Genomic DNA, 19,480 nt, shown 5'->3' with positions numbered 1-19,480 from the left:
ACATTAGGTTAATTTAATTATTATTTTTTTTTAAAAAAAAAATAATGGAAACCTGAAATTCGGCCCGGGACGGCTACTATAAAAAATATCGGTACGCCCGGTACCGATATCAGTCCGATTCTGGACGGATCCATCACATTCAAGGCCAGTTTCGAAAGATTCCGATTCGGTTATACCGTTTCGATCCCGTTACCACGCCTAATCGATTTTTTTTCTTCTTGTTGACTTCTTCTACTTCACACATGGAGATTTTTACTAAAAGTATAATTTCATAAGTGGGGTCGTAAAGCTAAAATATAAAGAAAAGTTGTACATAAAAGGATTGTGAGAAGAGAAATGGCAATAAAATAACAAAATGCAAATACTCACATCTAATATTTAGATCAAATTGTAGAATTCAATTAGGAAGTGATTAAGGAAAAAGCTTATTAAGTATATGTATCAGGTATTTTATATATTTATTTATTTGATATAAATATTGGGTATAATTTTTTTTTAAAAAGGTGTGTCCTGACAGGTGTGTTTTACTTTTATTTTATTTTCCTTTTTATCAACGATTTAGCTTAGCTTACAAGAAAGAAGAAAATGTTGGACACATGTAAGCGCAGGAGACTCTCTTTTGTGTTGTTGTTTTTTAGTATTCTGTTTATTCGTATTGGTTTTCATAAAGTTAGCACTGGAATCAGAAATGGTTTTAAAAAAATTTCTGGGGAAATATATTATTTTGAATTGATTATGAAATAATTGAATTGGCAAGCAAATATTTGTTTCTGCAAATTATTTTCAAGCAAGCACAACAGTTATTTTTAAGATAAACTTGAAATAACCATCGAAAATTTTGTTTGAGAAGTATCTCAAGTGAACCAATATTGTTCCTTTTTAAAAAGTGAAATACATGTCCAAACACATAACTTCTTTTTTTGAAAAAAAAAAGAAATCAGCTTCAAATATTCTTTTCTCCATTTCAACTAAATATTGTCAATTTGAAAGATTGTGATCCCCTTCTTATATGATCTAAGGTAAAAGAGGGGTTGGAGGTAAAACCTCCAATTTTAAGTAATTAATCTCCCAAAAAGAGTTGCACATTGAAAGAGATAAACCTACACAACTTGTTTTGTACAGTGAGAATGTAATGGAGGACAAGTAGGGGTATGTAAATTCTCTGTGTCTTAACAGTTTAAGCACATTAAAAACACCAGATGTCTTTTAACTTAAGCTCGAATCCAAGCCTACTGTTCCAGAGATAGCCTTCAAAAATGTTTCAGATACCGTTGCACCTATAATTATACTTTGGGGGGGGGGGGGGGGGTAAAGCTTGTCATTTTAATATAGAGTTTAGCTCCAATGGAAGAATCCCGTTGCTTACTGCATAATATACAGCAATTGCAATCAAAAGAACAAGTATAACGATCCACAAGCTCAGACCTGCAACCATAGCAGTGGTCGATTATGCATATGCACAAAGCATGGCATTTGATGGCAAGATTAGAAAGAGATCTGTTTGCAGTTCAATCACTATCAGCTAGTTGGACAAACTGATCCAGATTAAATTCAGGTACTAATGACTTGACCAAACTTATATCAACAATGCTAACAAAGAATATTTCTAACAAATATACTCGCAGTTGTTTCCTACTAGTTCAAGTAATCAGTAATATCAACCTTTTTCTTACATGACGACCGAGTTAAAACTAAACTAATCAGGATTAACAGCAGTAGCTTACAAACTACAAATGTTAAGGCTCATTTTCAGGACTCGGCTGGCTACCTGCTAGCAACCCACCCACATAAACTAGCTACTCTGTAACAATGTTACTAATATTGATATGCAAATTAAATACTCACCACTTTTCTTCTGTTCCTTTATAATTGTCACTCTCACTCTTGAATCCAAGGAGGCAGAAAGCAAAGCCCTGAAGAAAGAAAAAAAAATTAGAATTGTTTGTGTTGACTGCAGGCTTTGACAGTTAGTAACAGGAGCATGAAAAACATTTAGGACCTCGAATCTTCTGAGAACTTCAATGTTGTTACAAGACCAAGATGAGCCTTTTTTATCACATTTTGCACTTTAAAATTGTTGGAAGACACTATCAGAACATCTCCCTCAATTGTTCCTCTGCAAAGGAAAATGAAATACCGGCAACATTAAGATCCCAAGAACATATTCTATGGAACATCATTATTACTTCTACTATTCAGTATTATAAGATGTCAACAGGATGGTGGTAGTTTCATGCGGATCATCATGTATGATATGAACTTATGGAAAATAACCTCAAAAATTTACAACCTAAATGTAAGTTGTCATAAAAAAAATATTAGCTGGAGAAACCGAAATTGTTTCAATAGCCCCGCAGAACAATTCATGATGTCTCTTAAGCAACAAGCTAACAATCTGACATCTTACTCTGAGATTTGGTAGCTTTCTGAGTGTTTTCAATGATACAGACCTAATCATACAACAAGCATCTTGATAATGTGTTGCATCAAAAGTCAATTAGCCACTTATTTTTTATTAATGTTAGTGTCCAGGCAGTCTCCTACAACCCACAAGCACAGGTGGTAGAGTAAACCTGCTCAGCGGGTTTAGCAGGTGAACCCACACTAATTATTATTTTTATTACTACTAATATAAAAGCTGGAAGGAGAGGAGCTTGGGGACATCCTACTTAGGAGGGTGTGTGAGTAATTTAGACTGCACTTTTAGGTTCTCAATGGCTACTAGATGTGTTACTGTAGCTGCTCTATAAAGTTCTACATGTATTTTACTACTTTGTCCTTGTGCAGTAAAATACTTGGAGGGCACATGTTGTCCGCATCTAAAATTATGACATATTTCAGTTGTGTGTCAGCTTTTACACATGGTAATATCTTCGGTTTCTTACTGCCATGTATTTTTTCTCTCCACCCTATAGGTTACCTTTTTTAGCTAGCTTCTGCAGGTTTCTTTTGTTCATAAATTTGATCTTTTACTGCATGTTTAACTTCAAGACATTTTATAAATCAAATCAAGTTTTCTTTTTTCCAAATGCTCGAATTTTTGAGTCAGTCTCCAACTCCCACCACTACATCAAAATCTTTCTTTTCAAAGTAACAAGATTTATACAAACATGAATTATTTGTTTTTACCTATCAAATAATCTATCTCCTATCACTCTGCAGTGTTGAAGTCTACTTTGCTAGATTACTTTTTCTAATCTGATTTTGATGTCAAAACCAACAAACATCAATTGTTTTTTAAATTCTATGTAGTAATCTGATAAAGACAAGTCATTTTTTTTATTTGCTCACAAGTAAGATGAGACTAGATTTGGGTAAATGTGGGTAAGTATACAAACTTGGATTTTTTTAAAAAACAAATTGGCAGAAGTGGATAACTTGGAGTATTAGGCAAAAGTGAATGGGCTGTTTGTCCAACTCCCAAGTGTTTTTTCTCAATCTTGACATAACTCCATTTGAAAATAACACCTTTTAATTACCAAAAAAAATGTCGTTTTTTCTTGTAGTTTTAGCTTGCAATATCAAAGTATTAATCTTTTTCTAATGTAAATAATACCTTATTTATGAACGAAATTCATTAATTTCAAATTACAACAAGTGCAGCATCTAACACTACTGACGTTTCTTGCATAAAAAGAATTGGAAAATGGAGTAGTCAATATTTGATTTTATTATGGCAGTAATCACTAATGAGGATTCAAATATCACACATTGATTAATTAAAGAGAGATCAAACAACGAAAAGAAAGATCCATTCTTTAACCAAATCTGTATCAATTTTTAAAAGTTTAAAATCAAACCAAGCTAAACTAAAAAAATATCTATTTTTTAATCAGTTCGGTTCGGTGAACTCTCCTAATTAAATTGTATATAATAATAAAATACACTATACAACAAACTATTAGCACAGGCCTACAGCCACTACTGTTATAGGCTTATAGATAAGCTTCAAACCTGGAATCTCAAGGTATGTTATTCCTATGCGGCAACCTCTCCGCCTTCCCCTTTGGGACAAGTCAGCTAGTTGTTTTTCTCCTCTTAGATTATATATTTACTTAAAAATAAATAAGCTGCTTTTGTAGGCAAATGCTGTTGAAGGGCAGCACTAAGTTTAGCACGTTATATAAATGGACTTTCCAACTTTAAGAATGTTCAGCTATATGGAGAGTTCAGTGGTACAATGACATATGGTGTTTATATATATTCGTGGAAGAGAAACCAACAAAGAGTCTTACATTGCCAGTAGCTTTCCATTGGATGAAACATTGAAGGCACAAATAGGGTCACGAACAACACGTTTTGATTTTATCCTCGTCCACGTAGTAGTACTCCATTTCGAAATACTTCCACCTTGATCTTTGCAAATACAAGAATACAGGGTTAATTCTTCATGCATGCCAAGTGAAGCACTATCTAAAACTAGGAAATTCAGATAAATTTCCATATCCACCTCGCATAGTGGTGATGTATAGAACTTGATTCTCATCGTCAATTGGTGAGAATCTACAATAGCCAAAAATTTCATCCTGGGTACAGAAGATGCTTCTTGTCAGATAACTAAAGCAACAAAGAGAAAGATTGGGGTAAATGCCCTCACAACTTCCTTTAATTGGGAATATATAAGAATCCACGTGTATGATGTAACTATTTTTTTTGAAACTGATTAAAAAAGAGTGGTTACATACTACTCTTATCTTGTAAGCTACAAGAATCCAAGTGTACGAGAGAAACAATTTATATAAAGCCAATTGACAGGAGAAACAAAATATTTGAAAATGAATCTACTCTGCTTTTTGGGTAGTCACAGTGTCAATCATCACTTTTTTCTGTTCTTTTGGTAGGGAAAAAGTGGAACACAACACACTGCGCGTCTTCCAGCATTTAAAAGCCATTCATAGATATTCTTACATTTTCCTTCATCAAAGAAGCTACAGAAGTTGATTTTGAGACATCCCAAATCCGGCAAGGGCCGCTTCCAACAGATGCAAGAAATTTTCCGTCAGGGCTGCATATACAACCGAAAACATTTGAGTCAAAATTCCTCTACCATGAAACATATTGCTTGTAGCGCTTAAATTGAAATTGAGCAATGCTATGAACCTGAAGTCTAGATCCTTCACAGAAGCATGAGCATTAGCCTGATCAAGAATATTTTTCATGCTAGGCCACTTGTAAACCCTCAACTTGCCATCCTGTACAGCACCAAAATTCAATAATCAAGATATTCACAATTTACCTGCACAAACAAGGTGGTGTAATTCCATAGTTCACTCTTTACACAAGGACAGCAAGAAAGAACCAGAAACTGCCTCCTTGATCTAACAAATCAATCATGTCTAAATCCGAACCTAGATGTAACAAAATATTCTCCAAATTAAACTTGGCAAAACATAAGGAATCTTTGAGGATGGGATGACAGTCTGTTTCGCATAATTGTGTTGCCTAAAATTACACCACCAAGCCAAGTTGCTACAGTGCAGCATAGAGGATTAAAACATTTTCTTTTTTTTTCCTCCTTATTAAAGCAACAGAACAAATCGTATATTTTCTTTGTAAATTATACTTCTGAAAATTTTTACTCATTCTCCTCCCAAACTATTTGGTATTTCACCGTGTAGCTGATAGATTGATTGATTAATTGATTTCCTTGTTAACCAACTCTTTACCCATTAATGTACGGCAGCCATAGACTCCTCAAAAACACCAAGTATTATCGTCATCATTGTTCTGCAGGCTCAAATTACAGCCAGAAGAAACTGATCGTAAACATCCATCCACACATTAGCAAACACATTACTGGTTAGTTAGATAGTCATGGAGGAATGATGTATAAACTTGATCACACTCACAAAATGGCTAATAACTTCTGTCAATTCCAAAAACCTTGTTTTTTAAACTCCAAAGAGTCAAAAGACGCAGCAAGCATAGAATGAGAGGGTGGTGGGAAAAGACTGGCATGAAAGATGATATTTCCTGAAAGAAATCTACTCCCTTCTTTAGTTATCTATTAGCATATAAGGAAAACTCCTTAAATTGTGAACTATGAAGAGATACTAAGATAATTCTACAAATGGAAAAATCTTGTTTAAAGTTTTTCTTTTACTTTGCTACTAATTGCCTTCAGCAGTTCATTATTTCTGAAAGAGTTAAAGAGAAAGCCAAATGGGTTCTAAAGGTAACATAACAATGTGGGATCCAGAACGTGAGCCAAAACATAGCCACTAGATATTCGTAACCAAGACCAACGAAAGCTTTAATGCTTAAAGATCAATGCCAAAGAATTGGACTATAATCCTGAGTTTAATCCCTTCTCTTGTACATAAAATTAAAACTTGTGGGGCAGAACAAGGTTTCAGAGTGGAAAACAACCCTGCTTTAAACTTTAAAGAGCACTTTCTGCAACCTTTATAGTTTAATGCAGGAGAACATGTATACCACCAATGTTTCTTTTGGTAATTAGTGATCTAAACTAGTGGTGCCATAATTCGTACTCAGACTACCTCCTCCATTTCCTTTACATGAAATCTAACTCATAGTGTACTAGAATATTTTAGAGGGTAAAATAAACCAAGACCGACTTTCCTGGTTATGTTTTTAAAGAACACTTTGTCAAACTTTTACCAAAAATAAGAGAAGAACTGAATCTTACAAAACTGGCCTTCTTAAATGTTACATACACAATGAACAAAACAGTAGTGCCTTCATGTTGAACAATTTTCCTTCAATGGCAAGCAACAACCATACGTTCATTTCAACCTGAAATAGTTTAAGGGAAGATATCTACCTCACCGCCAACAGCAAGTAAAGAACCTTCATTGTTAAAAGTTAGCGCTAATTGTTGTCCAACATCTTCCAAAGGCTCAAGTACTCTCTCAGATGATCTCAGACCCAATGAACGATTTTCAGCTCTTTGAAAATCCCAGTCAAACCATCTACACAGGTAGCACATTGATTAGATGCTTACCCAAGCTACTCACCAAAAGTACAGGCAGAAGTTCCAAGCTTAATTACTGCAAGTGGTCTACTAAGTTTGCTAAAGCAATTAACCAGATAGAGGATTGAATAATCATAGAAATGAACAATTTCAAGAAGTTGTAGACCTGATGTCAAGTTATACTGCTTCAGCCTTAACTATATAAGCCACTAAATGTTCTATCAGCAACTGTATGCTTTTGTGATTCTACGCTCCCCTCAGCCCATGCCACCACTTACAAGTCACAAAGTGAGGGGTGAAAACAAAGAAGAGAATACTCAACATGAACGATACTCTAAACCTTCAAAGCAAATCCCAGTGCACAGACTTTACCTGCAGCTATTTGGCAATGAACAAATAAGACCTTCTCCACCTGGATGTACTGCCATCCTATAAGGCAGATCAGCGCCAGTTCCTACCCTAGCCACCTTCAAAAAAGCACATATTTTTAGTCAAACTGATCCAAGGAGGCCATAAATATAATTTCTCATGTTCTTCTAAGGTTTCCAGGAAAACAGAAGTGAAGAGCATACATGAATGGAATCAAAGTTAACTGACCAATCATAAAGCTCACTGATATATTGTTGCTTTTTGGATGTACTTTATAGTCTTAGGTAAGGTTCTTATTAAAAAATATTACTTTGATGAAGAAAAAAAATGATGTCGGTAGTCAACCCATCCGAATCCTTCTCATCCTTCAGCAAGGGGGATTTAGGCAACCAAGAATTTCCCCAAGACAAAAGATTATTTTAGTGTGCGAAAATAGTTTTGTCATGTACTCCCTCCAACTAAATTTATATGACAATGTTTGACTCGACACAAAGTTTAAGAATTACGTTTTGACTCATGTATCATACTAGTGGTTGTTGAAGAAAATAGTAAATTAGTGATTGAAAAGTTAGTTTGAACAAAAATCATCAAATTAAAGTGTAAAATTCAAAAAAATTAATTGCTTCGGATTCTCGAAAGTTGTGATTCTTGTGGAAGCTAGATAGAAATAGAATAGTGCTAGACATATGCAAATGTTTCAAAATGATAACTTAGAAAAAGGGAGTGGCTCATTAAGCCACATAATGATGAAAAGTTCAAGAAATTTGTTGACTGTAATACATATTGATTCCATAAATTCTATAGCTATACATCAGTCCCTGGATCCGAGAAATGAAAAAAAAAACTAATACTTTGCTAAGTCAGTTTCAGTCATTTAGTCTCTTGAAAACTAAAGTCATCAGGAATCCACAGTCTGCAATTTCATAGACCTTAGCTTCTAGAAGATCATACAGAACAGGAATCTATAAAAAAAAAAAGACACAAAATTTGCGTATATGATGAGCATAGACACAAACAATAATCTACAGAGCAATCCAATTAGCATAAAAGCACTGGACATCGAATCATAAGAATGAAGATTTATGACTTACGGGTTCATCAGAGAGCACATTAGAATCAAAATCGAATTGAGCAACAATGAGAGCGTTGCGAATGCCGCTATTCCCTTCCCCACCGCCTCCGGCAAGGACAACATAGTTTTCCGGTGCCAAAGACGATGATTTGTCGCCGTCATCCTTCTCATCATCGGCCGGCGGTTCAACGGCAGATCTGAGGGCGTTCGGTGGAACCCAACCGGCACCGTAAATTGGGACGCTGTAGTTTTTGGAATTGGCAGAATCAGCCATCTTAGGTCACTTTGATCTCAGTGTATCGAGAAATTGAGATGTGCACCAAGGGCTTTGGTTTTCTTTAGTCAAATGGTGAGAGCGTTTACTGTAATAATTGAAGGTCAAAGACGGTTAATGCCTCCAACATTTATATCTAAATTATTTTTCTGCCAAAAAGCATGAAACAAGAAGGCAAAATCAAAGAGCATAAATTAAGTATTCAAGAGTCACAGATCTTGTGTAAAGATCAACATCTTTTTCCAAGAAAACTCTTCTACCAAAGAAAATGTTAAACCCAAGAAAGACCCATATGCTAAAAATAAATATGCAGGCAGAAAAAAAAAGTGCAAAAGGAAAGAAAAGCTAGCTAAAGATAGTACCTGAAGTCACAAAGATGAGAACTTTGGGGGTTTTGCTTCAGTGATGTACAGAAACTTTGAGAGTGAAGAAAAAGAATTGGGTTAAGGTTTAGGGGTGGCAATTGCAGGAGAGCCAGTGAATGTAGAAAGAGGGAAGAAGAAAAATTAACAGGTCATCTCTTTTTGGAAGAACAAAAGTTCGAATAACTATAGAGAAGTTTGAAATATACTCAGATAAAAGGGTAATTTTTAACACTAAATCAACCTAATTTATTTTCTATGCCGGAGGTACAAATATGTTAAGCAAAAAATAAAAGTTAAATACCTAAATGCCCTTGCAGCAGCTGATTAATATTGAGGACAGATTTGGTACCTCTTAAGGAGAACTGGGCATTTTTGGGAATTTAAAGTAAAGTACCATCCAACAACATGACTGTACCATTAAGTATATGCAATACATAAATGAAAAAACAAAAATACCCCTAACTCTAGTTAAGAAGGGAGCTCAACTCTCCTTTCTATACTAGATAGGTGGTGCCCGTGGCAGCACGGGCCCAACAGTAATGAGTAATGACTGGTTTGTTTATGTGTTTTCATGCGTAGTAGATATAGAGGAGCAAAGATGGAATTCAAAGCAAAGCTGTGGGTAACAGTAGCTGGGAAATCAAAAAGAAGGTCAAACACTTGATCTGTAAAACTGCTTTAACAAGGAAACACAGATATTTGAACTGAAGTTGCTCAACTGAACCCTTCTCATAGGTCATTATTAATGCAAAATAGAACTTCCCAGAGTGAAACCAGATGTTGACTCAACTTCATCTCTAATAGATCTAACTATTTGGAAAACCTGTTAAACATGAGCTGAAAGTGTTATTAGTCTATAAAAGAACAAAGAAGAACCAGTCACTCCAAAGATTAATATGCATTATGCAGTTGAATGCCGTCGTTTATGTCATATTCATAAAGCATAAATGTCCACATCCAGATAAAAGAAGCAACGGCAGAAGATTCCCTTTATAAGTATAGGATGTGGATTTTAACACACTTGTACATTAAAGAGAAAAGAGACCAAGAAATCTGCCAACTTATATAATGTACCTATGATTCCCTGTATATTTCTAAGTTTGAGTCTCTCTTCACCTGCATAATTGAAGCAAAAAGAAGAGTGTTATTTTTATTTTTTTATTTCTATACATTTTGAAAGACAAAGCGTCACCTTTATAAACTTTGAAAAATTAATTGGTGAAAGATCCCTTTACATGGAAATAACTGTGTAGAGCTATGAAAGTGTCTACAGCCACAAACCACTTCTGTTAAGTTCATAATATGCATTCTTTGAGCTACCTTTGATGCTACTAAATCATTATACACAGAGGCATTCAAGGTGTGGCCTAATTATCCAACTATCCAAATACACTATTTGTAAGTAAGTTTTGCAATGGTCTTCTAGTAATAGATAAATTAAAGAGAAAAAGTTTCTACGTTGGAGCATAATGCCGACTCCGAACATCAGAATTGGCAATCAATGGGGAAGGGATAAAGCACAAGAGTAAGTCTGGACTTATTTTTTCTGTATTCCAACTTGTTTCACTTGACTAATGGATTGTGTTGCACTCTTGAGATAATCAGATTGAATCAGTAAGTTAACAGAAGCTGATCTTATCAATTGACGAACCATATGCTTAGCAAAATAAAAATTCAATTGACTATCATTCCTTTTGTAATAGACTAAAAAGGAAAGTATGAGAAACAAATTGAAACGGAGAGAGTAGCATGTTTTCTTCTTCTGGTAGCATCTGAAGGCAAGAAAAGTTGGTCTCATTCCTCATCTGGTTACTCTTCCTATGGTATTGTTGAGGTCAATAATCTGTTAAAGAAAGAGTAAATTCCAAGGAGGAATACAATGGAATATCGCAGTAGTGCACTCTTTTAGTAGGATCTTACTGTTTAATTATTTGGACAACTTGAGAGGCAAAAAGTCTTTTAGTCTTATTAGACATTCCACCATTAACTTCTTTTAAGTCTGAAACTTCAAGAAATGAAGTACACCAGTGAGTCGGATCAATATGCCATTTATGAAAGGCAGTTTTTTTTTTAATTTAATCAGCAGTTTAGTGTAGGCAATTATAAAACACTTTAACAATTGAAAGCTGAAGAATATATAATTAGCATCACATCAATGAGACATTTAGGTTCTTGGTTGGTGTAGGATTTTTTTTTATAAAGCACAATGAGCCGTAAATTTCTATCTAAAATTGATTTCACCTATTCGCTCTGTTGTGCAAAGTTGTTTGTGTGAAGAGGAAAGCTACGAAGAGTGAAGAAGTTAAGTGAGAAGAATTACTAAGCAAATAGTGAACAGTGAAGAGACAGAAAGAGTGAAGGAGCCGAGAGAGAAGAATTATCAAAAACAAAGACTCAAACTTACAAAAGGGTGGAAACAGAAAAGCGAACAAACTTGAGAGCAGTAATCACAACGACACGTTCGGAAGCCTGTAAATAGAAGTAAAAATTAGCAGTTTAGTGTAGGCAATTATAAAACACTTTTAACAATTGAAAGTGACCTAAAATGTTTGAGTTAAACTTATAAAAGTGTAGGAACAGGATACTATCATTCATAATGGGAGAGACATAGTTGTAAGAAAACTTATTAAAATTTGAGAATAAAGTAAAGTGAAACATAATTAAAATTTGAGAATAAAGTAAAGTGAAACATAAGGAAATAAACTTGTCTTTAGGGAATTCAACTAAGTTAAATAAAGAGTTAGCCAAAAATCGAAAATGAGTAAGCAAAATGTGTAAACCAATTTGCCAACCAAAAGCATCTTGAATATAGACCATTAAGATTGTCGCTACAAGTGTTCGCATTCCAATAGTAGCAGTTGAAATAACTCTCCATAATGCTTTTATTATTTGGATTTTCTTTCTTTCCCAATTGATCAGCAGCAAGCGCTACAGAACAAGGTCTAACAAAGCGAGCTCCTAGAGCAATTATCCCAAAAGAAAACAATACTACAAGGAGTTGTACTGGTGTTGGTCTATCCCATTCATTGATCTCGAAATGATCACAATGTGAAGGCCTCAGCTGTGGAACCATGGTGTTTAACCAAAGAATAGTCACTTGTAGTCTTAAAGTAACGATATGCTTAATGTATAAAATAACCTTTAATCTAGTGGTCTTAAAGAGTTGTCAAAAAAATGGAAGAGACATTCCTTTTGTAACAGATTAAAAAGGAAAGAAAGAGAAACAAATTGAAATGGAGAGAGTAGCATGTTTTCCACATCAGATCTCCCTTTCTTCTGGTAGCATCTGAAGGCAAGAAAAGTTAGCCTCATTCCTCATCTGGTTACTCTTCCTATGGGCAGTAGTGCACTCTTTTAGTAGGATCTTATTGTTTAACTATTAGGACAACTTTAGAGCCAAAAGGTCTACTACTCTTATTAGACACTCGACCATTAACTTCTTTTAAGTCTGAAACAACATCTTCATGAAATGAAGTACCCCCAGTGAGTCGGATCATTATGCCGCTTATGGAAGGCAATTCTTTTTTAATTTAATCAGCAGTTTAGTGTAGACAATTATAAAACACTTTTAACAATTGAAAGCTGAAGAATATATACTTAGCATTACATCAATGAAACAACTGAACCCTCCTCATATGTCATTGCTAATGCAAAGTAGAACTTCCCAGAGCCAAATATTTGGAAAACCGTCACCTATGTCATCTTCATAAAGCATAAATGTCCATATCCCAGATAAAATAAGAGCTAAGCAAGAAGAATTACTAAGCAAAAAGTGAACAATGAAGAGACAGAAAGAGTGAAGGAGCTAAGTGAGAAGAATTATCAAAAACAAAAGATTTAAAACTTACAAAAGGGAGGAAACAGAAAAGCGAACAAACCTGAGAGCAGTAATAACAACGACAAGGCCAGAAGCCTGTAAAGAGAAGTAAAAATTAGCAGTTTAGTGTAGGCAATTATAAAACACTTTCAACAATTGAAAGCTGAAGAATATTTAGCTTCAGTTCAATGAGACATTCAGGTTGTTGGCTGGTGTAGGAATTTTTATTTTTATAACTCACAATGAGCCATAGATTTCTATCTGAAATTGGTTTGACCTACTAGCTCTGTTGTGCAAAGTTGTTCAACTCAATCAAACGTAAGAACTAAATATACATTTTTTGTGAAGACGGAAAGTTATGTAAGAACTAAGTGGATTGTGGAAAATGTAGAGGTTATTGTAACCCATACCAGACTTATAACGGAAGGTCAACAAGGATAGGCAAACCAAGCGCGAGAACAATAAAATCAATTCAGAGAATAGTGTGAAATACAGGAAGGATTCAGCTGAACCAAATTTTTATTCACAGGAGAGTATAGTTTTTCCCTATAATTATATCATAGAGTAACTTACCTCGAGGCGCATACAGAGGAGAACTTGGGAAAATATAATTGGATTTTTCATTATGTGACCACCGAGGTCTTGGGAGGAGTAGCACATAACAACAACAATTAACAAACTAGATGATGCATGTTATGTACAGAATGGCAAACTAACAATTGAAGCCAAAAGTTCAGTGGTGCCTTCTTCTTCCGTTAAGCCAAAAAATTCACGCTAAGCAGAATGATTTGCTCAGCAAACAATAAACCCAGAAGAAACAGAAATTCCATGACATTCCATAGAAATAAGGAAAACTCAAATTATACCAATAATGAAATCCGCGGAAGAGACAAGATCGAACAGAGAGGGGAAACTCCAAATCAAAGCAAAAGAGAACTCACAAAGTGTAAATCTTGAGATCAGATAGGCCGTCTGAAGAAAAAAGCTCGAACGGAAGACCAATCCGAAGAAGGAAATCCCTAATTGAAAGGAGGAAATCACAGATTAGAAGGACTCTAAATTTATCCAGCGAATGAAGGAGATGGCTGGAAGAAAGAGAGGATGCCGATGAGTAATGAAACAAAAAAGTAGCCGCGTAACAACAATGAAGCGCAGAAACCATATAGGTAGATGAGAAGACGAAAATACCCTCCGGATGATACAGGCATGTTGACGAAGAGGCCCCTGCTTGTAGCCTCTTATATTAAGTACTAAAGTAAAGTAATATGTAGTAAACTTCAACGGGGACCGGCTCGACGAGGTTATAAAACCGGTTAGTGTAAATTAATTTAGGGGTCGTTTGGTTGCTACTTAGAGTTATACATATATTAGTAATATATAAATTAGTTATGAGGAGATTTATATATAATTTTATGTAGAGATAAATTATGCAGGATTTAGTTATTCAATTTCTATCGTACATAAAATTATACATAATTTTATCGTAACTTATATATGTATTAGTTATGCAGATTTCTAAATTGCAAATCAAATATCGTATTAATTTTATACGTAATTTTAATCAACTACTAAACATGATATTACTTATACAGGATCTAATACATATATCACATTTCTCCTAACCAGCTACTAAACGACTCTGAAACACTTCTACAACAAGACCAATCACGGATACACTAGGAGGTCGTTTGGTAGTTGGATAACAAGATAAGAAACAATTTATGTATTAATGTACGTATAACTTATACGATATTTAATAGGTAGATATGAAATAATAATTAATATATATAATTAATATAATATTTCATTGATAATTTAGAAGCACAAATAACTAATACATATATAAATTGTGAGGAAATTAATATATATTTTATATATAATATAAAATAAAATAATTAATACATATATAACTAATTAATTCGGAACGTACCAAACACACTCTTAGAGTCCGTTTGGATTGGCTTTAAGTTGGTCAAAACCAACTTAAAGCCCCTTTTCAGCTTTTGGACGTGTTTGCCTAAGGCTAACTTTAAGCCAGAAAGTTCTTAAAGTCAGTCAAAAATGAAAAGTTAGGATTCCTAACTTTTTTTTTCCAAGTGCTTAAAGTTATTTTCTTTGACCATGGAAATTACTTTTATATCCCTTATATTTTAACTAAATTTTCAAACTACCCTTTTTATTCTTTTAACCCTAAAATTCACATAATTTTTCTCATTTATCACTTTTATCCAAACACTCAACTGCTTATTTATAAAAATAACTTTCAGCACTTTAAAATTCTAAAAGCACTTCATACATAAAAGTTAATTTTTTTAAGTCCATACAAACGGGTCTTAATAGGGGGAAAGGGAGAACGCGTTCAAATAATTAGAGGTCAAATCTGGTTTTTCTAGTCCCTTCGCAATTCGGCCGCCGCCGATCTTCTACATAGAGGTAACATTCTTCTTCGCCTTTCATCTAATAATCGTAGTTTCTAGAGAAATTACCCATACAATTTTCGATCTTCATCAACCATGTTGTTATCGCCGGGGCACTCCCCGCGCCACCTATCAACGCCGTCTCCTTCACCGTCATTGGCTGAGCAAAACCCTAATTCAAACCTCCACAATAACAACAGTAATTCTTCTTCTACAGTACCAACCAATAAACGCCGGTCCAAGGTACTCGATGAGGACACCTATGTGGCCGCCATAGAGAAAATAATCGAGCGTGATTTCTTCCCAGACATCCCCAAGCTTCGCGATCGTCTTGATTGGCTTGAAGCGATTCGCACAGGCGATCCGGTTCAAATTCGTGATGCTCAGTTGAAAATCATTGAACGAAGGGGAGGTAGAGCTGTTGGATCGAACACTGAAGGTAAATTACGAACCCCTGGTTCAACTTTCTTTCGAAATTCCACTACCCCTTTTGATGATCCTTACAAAACTCCCACTCCTAGTGTTGTTAATGGTAATAATTGGTCTAGTGTTGGAAATAATGCTGAGGGAGGTGGTGGTGAGGTGAATGTGTCTTTGACTTTAGATGAGTTTTTTAGAAGGTATACGAGTGAGGATAATGAAAGTTTTTCAAAGATTATTGAGAAAGTGAACAGAAAAAGGAAGGAGAAATATGGGTATTTGTTGGAAGCTGAAAAGGAGGAGGAGATGAAGTTGATTGAGGATTCTAAGAGGGCGAAGGTAGTTACTGATGGATATGGGACATCAGATCAGCCAGTGGCTACATTGGAAGGGTGGAAATACGCTGCTAAGAATTTGCTGATGTATCATCCGGCGGATAACGGGGAAGTAGCCTTGACCGAAGAAGAAAGAGCTGAGAGGCTTAAGGGATTGACGAAAGAAGTTAGTAAGGTGAATACAAGGTTTCATGGTAAGATGATGGAATCACAGCCGAAAGAGGACGAGACAGTGGCTGTGCTTTATACACCTGTTCCTGGGGCAACTCCAGTTCCTTTCCTTGATAGAGGCGATAAGACAAAGAAGTATGATTTGGATGATTTGCGGAAGACCCCTAATCAGTTTTTTGTTGAATCGGGAAAGAAGGCTGAGAATGGATATAGTTTTGTTAGTACTCCTTCACCCGCGCCTGGTGTGGATGGATCACCATTTATTACTTGGGGAGAAATTGAAGGAACACCTCTGCGGCTGGAGCAGGAGGACACACCCATTGATATTGGTGGAAGTGGTGAAGGCCCTCAGTATAAGATCCCAATGCCAGCCTCCAGGGATACAAAGGCTCATTCTTTATCTCGTGAAGCTGCTCGTAAGTTAAGGGAGAGATCAAAGATGTTTCAGAAACCACCATTACCTTCACCAGTTAGAGGAGGGAGTGCGAGTCCAGGTGCACGTACTCTTTCACCTGCTGCACAGAAGTTTATGCGAAAGGCAATTGCCAAGTCTTCTCACTCTTTAGATGAATCTCTCCGAGCAAGTTACCGCGGTGCAAGTCCTGGACTGAATACTCCTAAAACTGGCAGGAGTTTGTCTAGGTTAGGAAGAGAAGGTAGTCTAGATTCCAGGTCACCATCTGTAAGAGAAGGCTCTAATCCTCCTTGGTAATTGTCTTATATTGCAATGTAATATTGGTAATTTCCTGTTCCTCGCCAAAAAAAATTATTGGTAATTACATGTTACCTGTACTCAATCTTTGTCTCTTTTACCTAAGCTTTACTAAATGTTGTCTTTGCATCAGTTGATGGCTGTAAATGTGAAATCTTGAATTTGCTAGTTATGATTGTGTGTCATCCCTTTTTCCTGTATTGCTTATCAAATTCCTTATTTATCACTTTATGGACTGATAGAGCTTTAGTTTTCTCAAGTAACCTGAGCTCTATTCCCTTATGGGAAAGCTGCTTATCCATTTGAATGCCATTTGAAAACAATGAATAATTCTTGGGTAGCATGCTGATGAGTATTCTTTTTAAATATTAAATTTTCGTTATTTTGATTCTTTTGTAGCTTAATTTGTTTTGCTGTTTCTCCATGTTTCTGTTAGTTGTAAAGGTGTATTTGTATTCACGACCAAGTAGCACTGTGGACTCAATTACTTTTAGAGCTGTTGGTTAATTACTTGTTTGGATTTCTGCAGCTAATATATTAGTTTTAATTGAAGAAAATTTCTATTTCATTTGCTCACCAGTTATGTGACCTTGGGGGAAGAAGAAGAAACTAAAGATTCATTTTCAGACCACTTGAACTTGCTATAAACATGTAGATAACCGCATTTCAACCTTAAGCGGTTGTCAAACCAAATGTCTGCAACTTATAAAGAGGAGATTAGTGGGTGTAGTAAAGTCAGTTGATAGATTCGTGGAGGATATTTATCTTTGAGGTCAAGGTCATGTAGTTGTGTGTTCAATACAGGTTTTGTTGTAGCATGTAGATAGGTGTGAGGCCGAGGTGACAGCTTGCCAGGTAGAACCTAATGCATGACTTCTTTGAAACCTTCTGTTTGAGAACCAGATGTGCGTTTCAGCTTCGTAATATTTGATGCCATCGCTAGATGTAATATACTATTCTTTCACCAGTTCCAGTTTGTCATGGTAGTTTGTAAATGGTGTCATTGGAAGAGTAGTTGTGTGACAGATGGTTGGAATTTCTTTTTATTTTTATCTTCTATCTGACGAGATGCAGTGGGTCCATTTAAATCCATTGTTCTGCTGTGTTTTAGCTTTCTTCTTTTCCTTTTATTGCGCACAAAAGGACCCATCAATACAATTTTTTCCGCTGATTCTTCCTGAAGAATTTTACTTCATTGCAGTTAAGATATTTAATTGCCTGAGATCTTATCCAAAGACTCGTGCCTAGTAAAACTAGCCAGAGCGGAACAGTGCATATGGAAGACCAAGTTCTTTTTTTATGGCCATCTACGTCTCTTTTGAATTGGATGGTAAAAATTAATTAGGAACCTTCAGTGGTAGAAAATTTGCTCTTTGCTCGCAGGTTTTTGGGATTTCACTGGTTGTCAGCTCTTGTTAACACATTAGTTATAATTCCATTGCCAGAGCAATTTTGCTCGCTTTTCTTTAATGTATTTAGTTTTTTTAAAAAAGGAGCATGTGATAAACCAAAGTAAGAACTGTTACAAATAATGAAGAAACTAGTAGATTCAAATATGAAAACAATGGAAATAAACCAAATTTGATACAGGAATATTTGGTTTGATACCCTGCTACTATTTCTGCTTCTGCTTCTGGTAGATAAATGTGAGAAGTCGAAACTCCATTCTAGGCCTCTCGGTTCCTCAATCCCCTGGACTTTTGGGGAAGAGATGAAGTGGTAATGCATCTGAGTTAAGAAAGGTGGGCAAGTTTTTTTTTTTTGTTAATGAAAGGTGAGTATGTATAAAGGTATTACAACAAGTTTTTTCAGTTGAAGTAACATATTTATTAAAGAAACTCTAGTGACTAGTCTAATACGTAGGATTGACGAGAACCATTTAGGAATGATTCTCTTGTGGTTACGCTTCACTTCTTGAGGTTGAATTGCTCTTGCAAGTTGCATGTCATATGAGGTTAGCTTGCTAATATGTTCTCCCATAAGTCTAGTTTAGTACCTAGGATACTCTTTCTTATAATTAAGAAAAAGCGCCCCACCAATACTCCTATGCCCAGGCTTTTTCATTTTTCTCCATTGGTGACTCAAACATCCAACCTCCAAGGTTAGAGATGGAAGACGAAGGCCTTCAGTTAAGCTATCCTCCTTGTCAGTATCCATTGGGCTCTATAACAGAGAAGTTTGTGTGTTTTATGTCGAAAAGAAAAAGGTTGACAGTTGAAGTTGCTAATGGTCAGGTGGGGAATCATTTGCAGTGAACTGTTGGTGACCATTAACAGAGCACTGTGATTTCCACTTTAGAATTAGATAAACTAAATAAGAATTACACCCACTAGATTATCCTTATTAAGGATGTTAAACTTGAAAACTGGAACTAAATTTGAGGTATATTGTACAACTTACAAGGCATGGTATGTACATTTTCAAAGAGTGAAGGCAGAAGAGAGTAAAACAACTGTGATTTGTCTAATATATCAGCACACTGCTATCTCAACTGTAATTACAATATGGGATATAACTGACTGAACAAACTAACCTCTACTGTGATTAGACTGGTCATGGACTCGCAGGCATTTATGTTGCTAAAACATTAAGTG

The 19,480-nt window shown here is 35.4% G+C and overlaps 2 protein-coding genes across 6 annotated transcripts; one reads left to right on the top strand and one right to left on the bottom strand.

The window, feature by feature from the left end:
* Positions 1–1,015: 1,015 nt before the first annotated feature.
* LOC129891943 (SEC12-like protein 2) lies at positions 1,016–13,974 on the bottom strand. Of its 5 annotated transcripts, XM_055967437.1 has the most exons (14): positions 13,773–13,974; positions 12,893–12,927; positions 11,419–11,483; positions 10,089–10,130; positions 8,395–8,737; positions 7,307–7,401; positions 6,785–6,932; positions 5,101–5,192; positions 4,909–5,005; positions 4,451–4,526; positions 4,236–4,356; positions 2,000–2,116; positions 1,846–1,913; positions 1,016–1,425 (listed from the first exon to the last, which is right to left on the bottom strand). In XM_055967437.1, the coding sequence occupies exons 5-14, from the start codon at positions 8,647–8,649 to the stop codon at positions 1,319–1,321; spliced, it is 1,176 nt and encodes a 391-aa protein (XP_055823412.1). In that variant the 5' UTR covers positions 8,650–8,737; positions 10,089–10,130; positions 11,419–11,483; positions 12,893–12,927; positions 13,773–13,974; the 3' UTR covers positions 1,016–1,318. The 5 variants fall into 5 exon arrangements, with proteins under 5 accessions (XP_055823412.1, XP_055823413.1, XP_055823415.1 ...); XM_055967438.1 differs by lacking the exon at positions 12,893–12,927; XM_055967440.1 differs by lacking the exons at positions 12,893–12,927; positions 13,773–13,974 and adding an exon at positions 13,405–13,705.
* Positions 13,975–15,173: 1,199 nt separating this feature from the next.
* On the top strand, positions 15,174–17,112 carry LOC129892378 (uncharacterized). The gene has a single exon (XM_055967949.1). The coding sequence runs from the start codon at positions 15,345–15,347 to the stop codon at positions 16,884–16,886; it is 1,542 nt and encodes a 513-aa protein (XP_055823924.1). The 5' UTR covers positions 15,174–15,344; the 3' UTR covers positions 16,887–17,112.
* Positions 17,113–19,480: the final 2,368 nt, after the last annotated feature.

This window comes from Solanum dulcamara, chromosome 6 (assembly GCF_947179165.1).
Source record: "Solanum dulcamara chromosome 6, daSolDulc1.2, whole genome shotgun sequence".
Lineage (NCBI taxonomy): Eukaryota > Viridiplantae > Streptophyta > Magnoliopsida > Solanales > Solanaceae > Solanum > Solanum dulcamara.
This window is presented reverse-complemented; position numbering and strand designations above follow the sequence as displayed.

Excerpts from the sequence above, each read along its gene's own strand:
- LOC129891943 (XM_055967437.1), bottom strand. The coding sequence starts at position 8,649 with ATGGCTGATTCTGCCAATTCCAAAAACTACAGCGTCCCAATTTACGGT. Across the intron at positions 6,933-7,306 it reads TCATTGCCAAATAGCTGCAG|ATGGTTTGACTGGGATTTTC; the intron begins GTAAAGTCTGTG and ends CTACCTGTGTAG. Across the intron at positions 5,006-5,100 it reads GTGAAGGATCTAGACTTCAG|CCCTGACGGAAAATTTCTTG; the intron begins GTTCATAGCATT and ends TTGTATATGCAG.
- LOC129892378 (XM_055967949.1), top strand. The coding sequence starts at position 15,345 with ATGTTGTTATCGCCGGGGCACTCCCCGCGCCACCTATCAACGCCGTCT.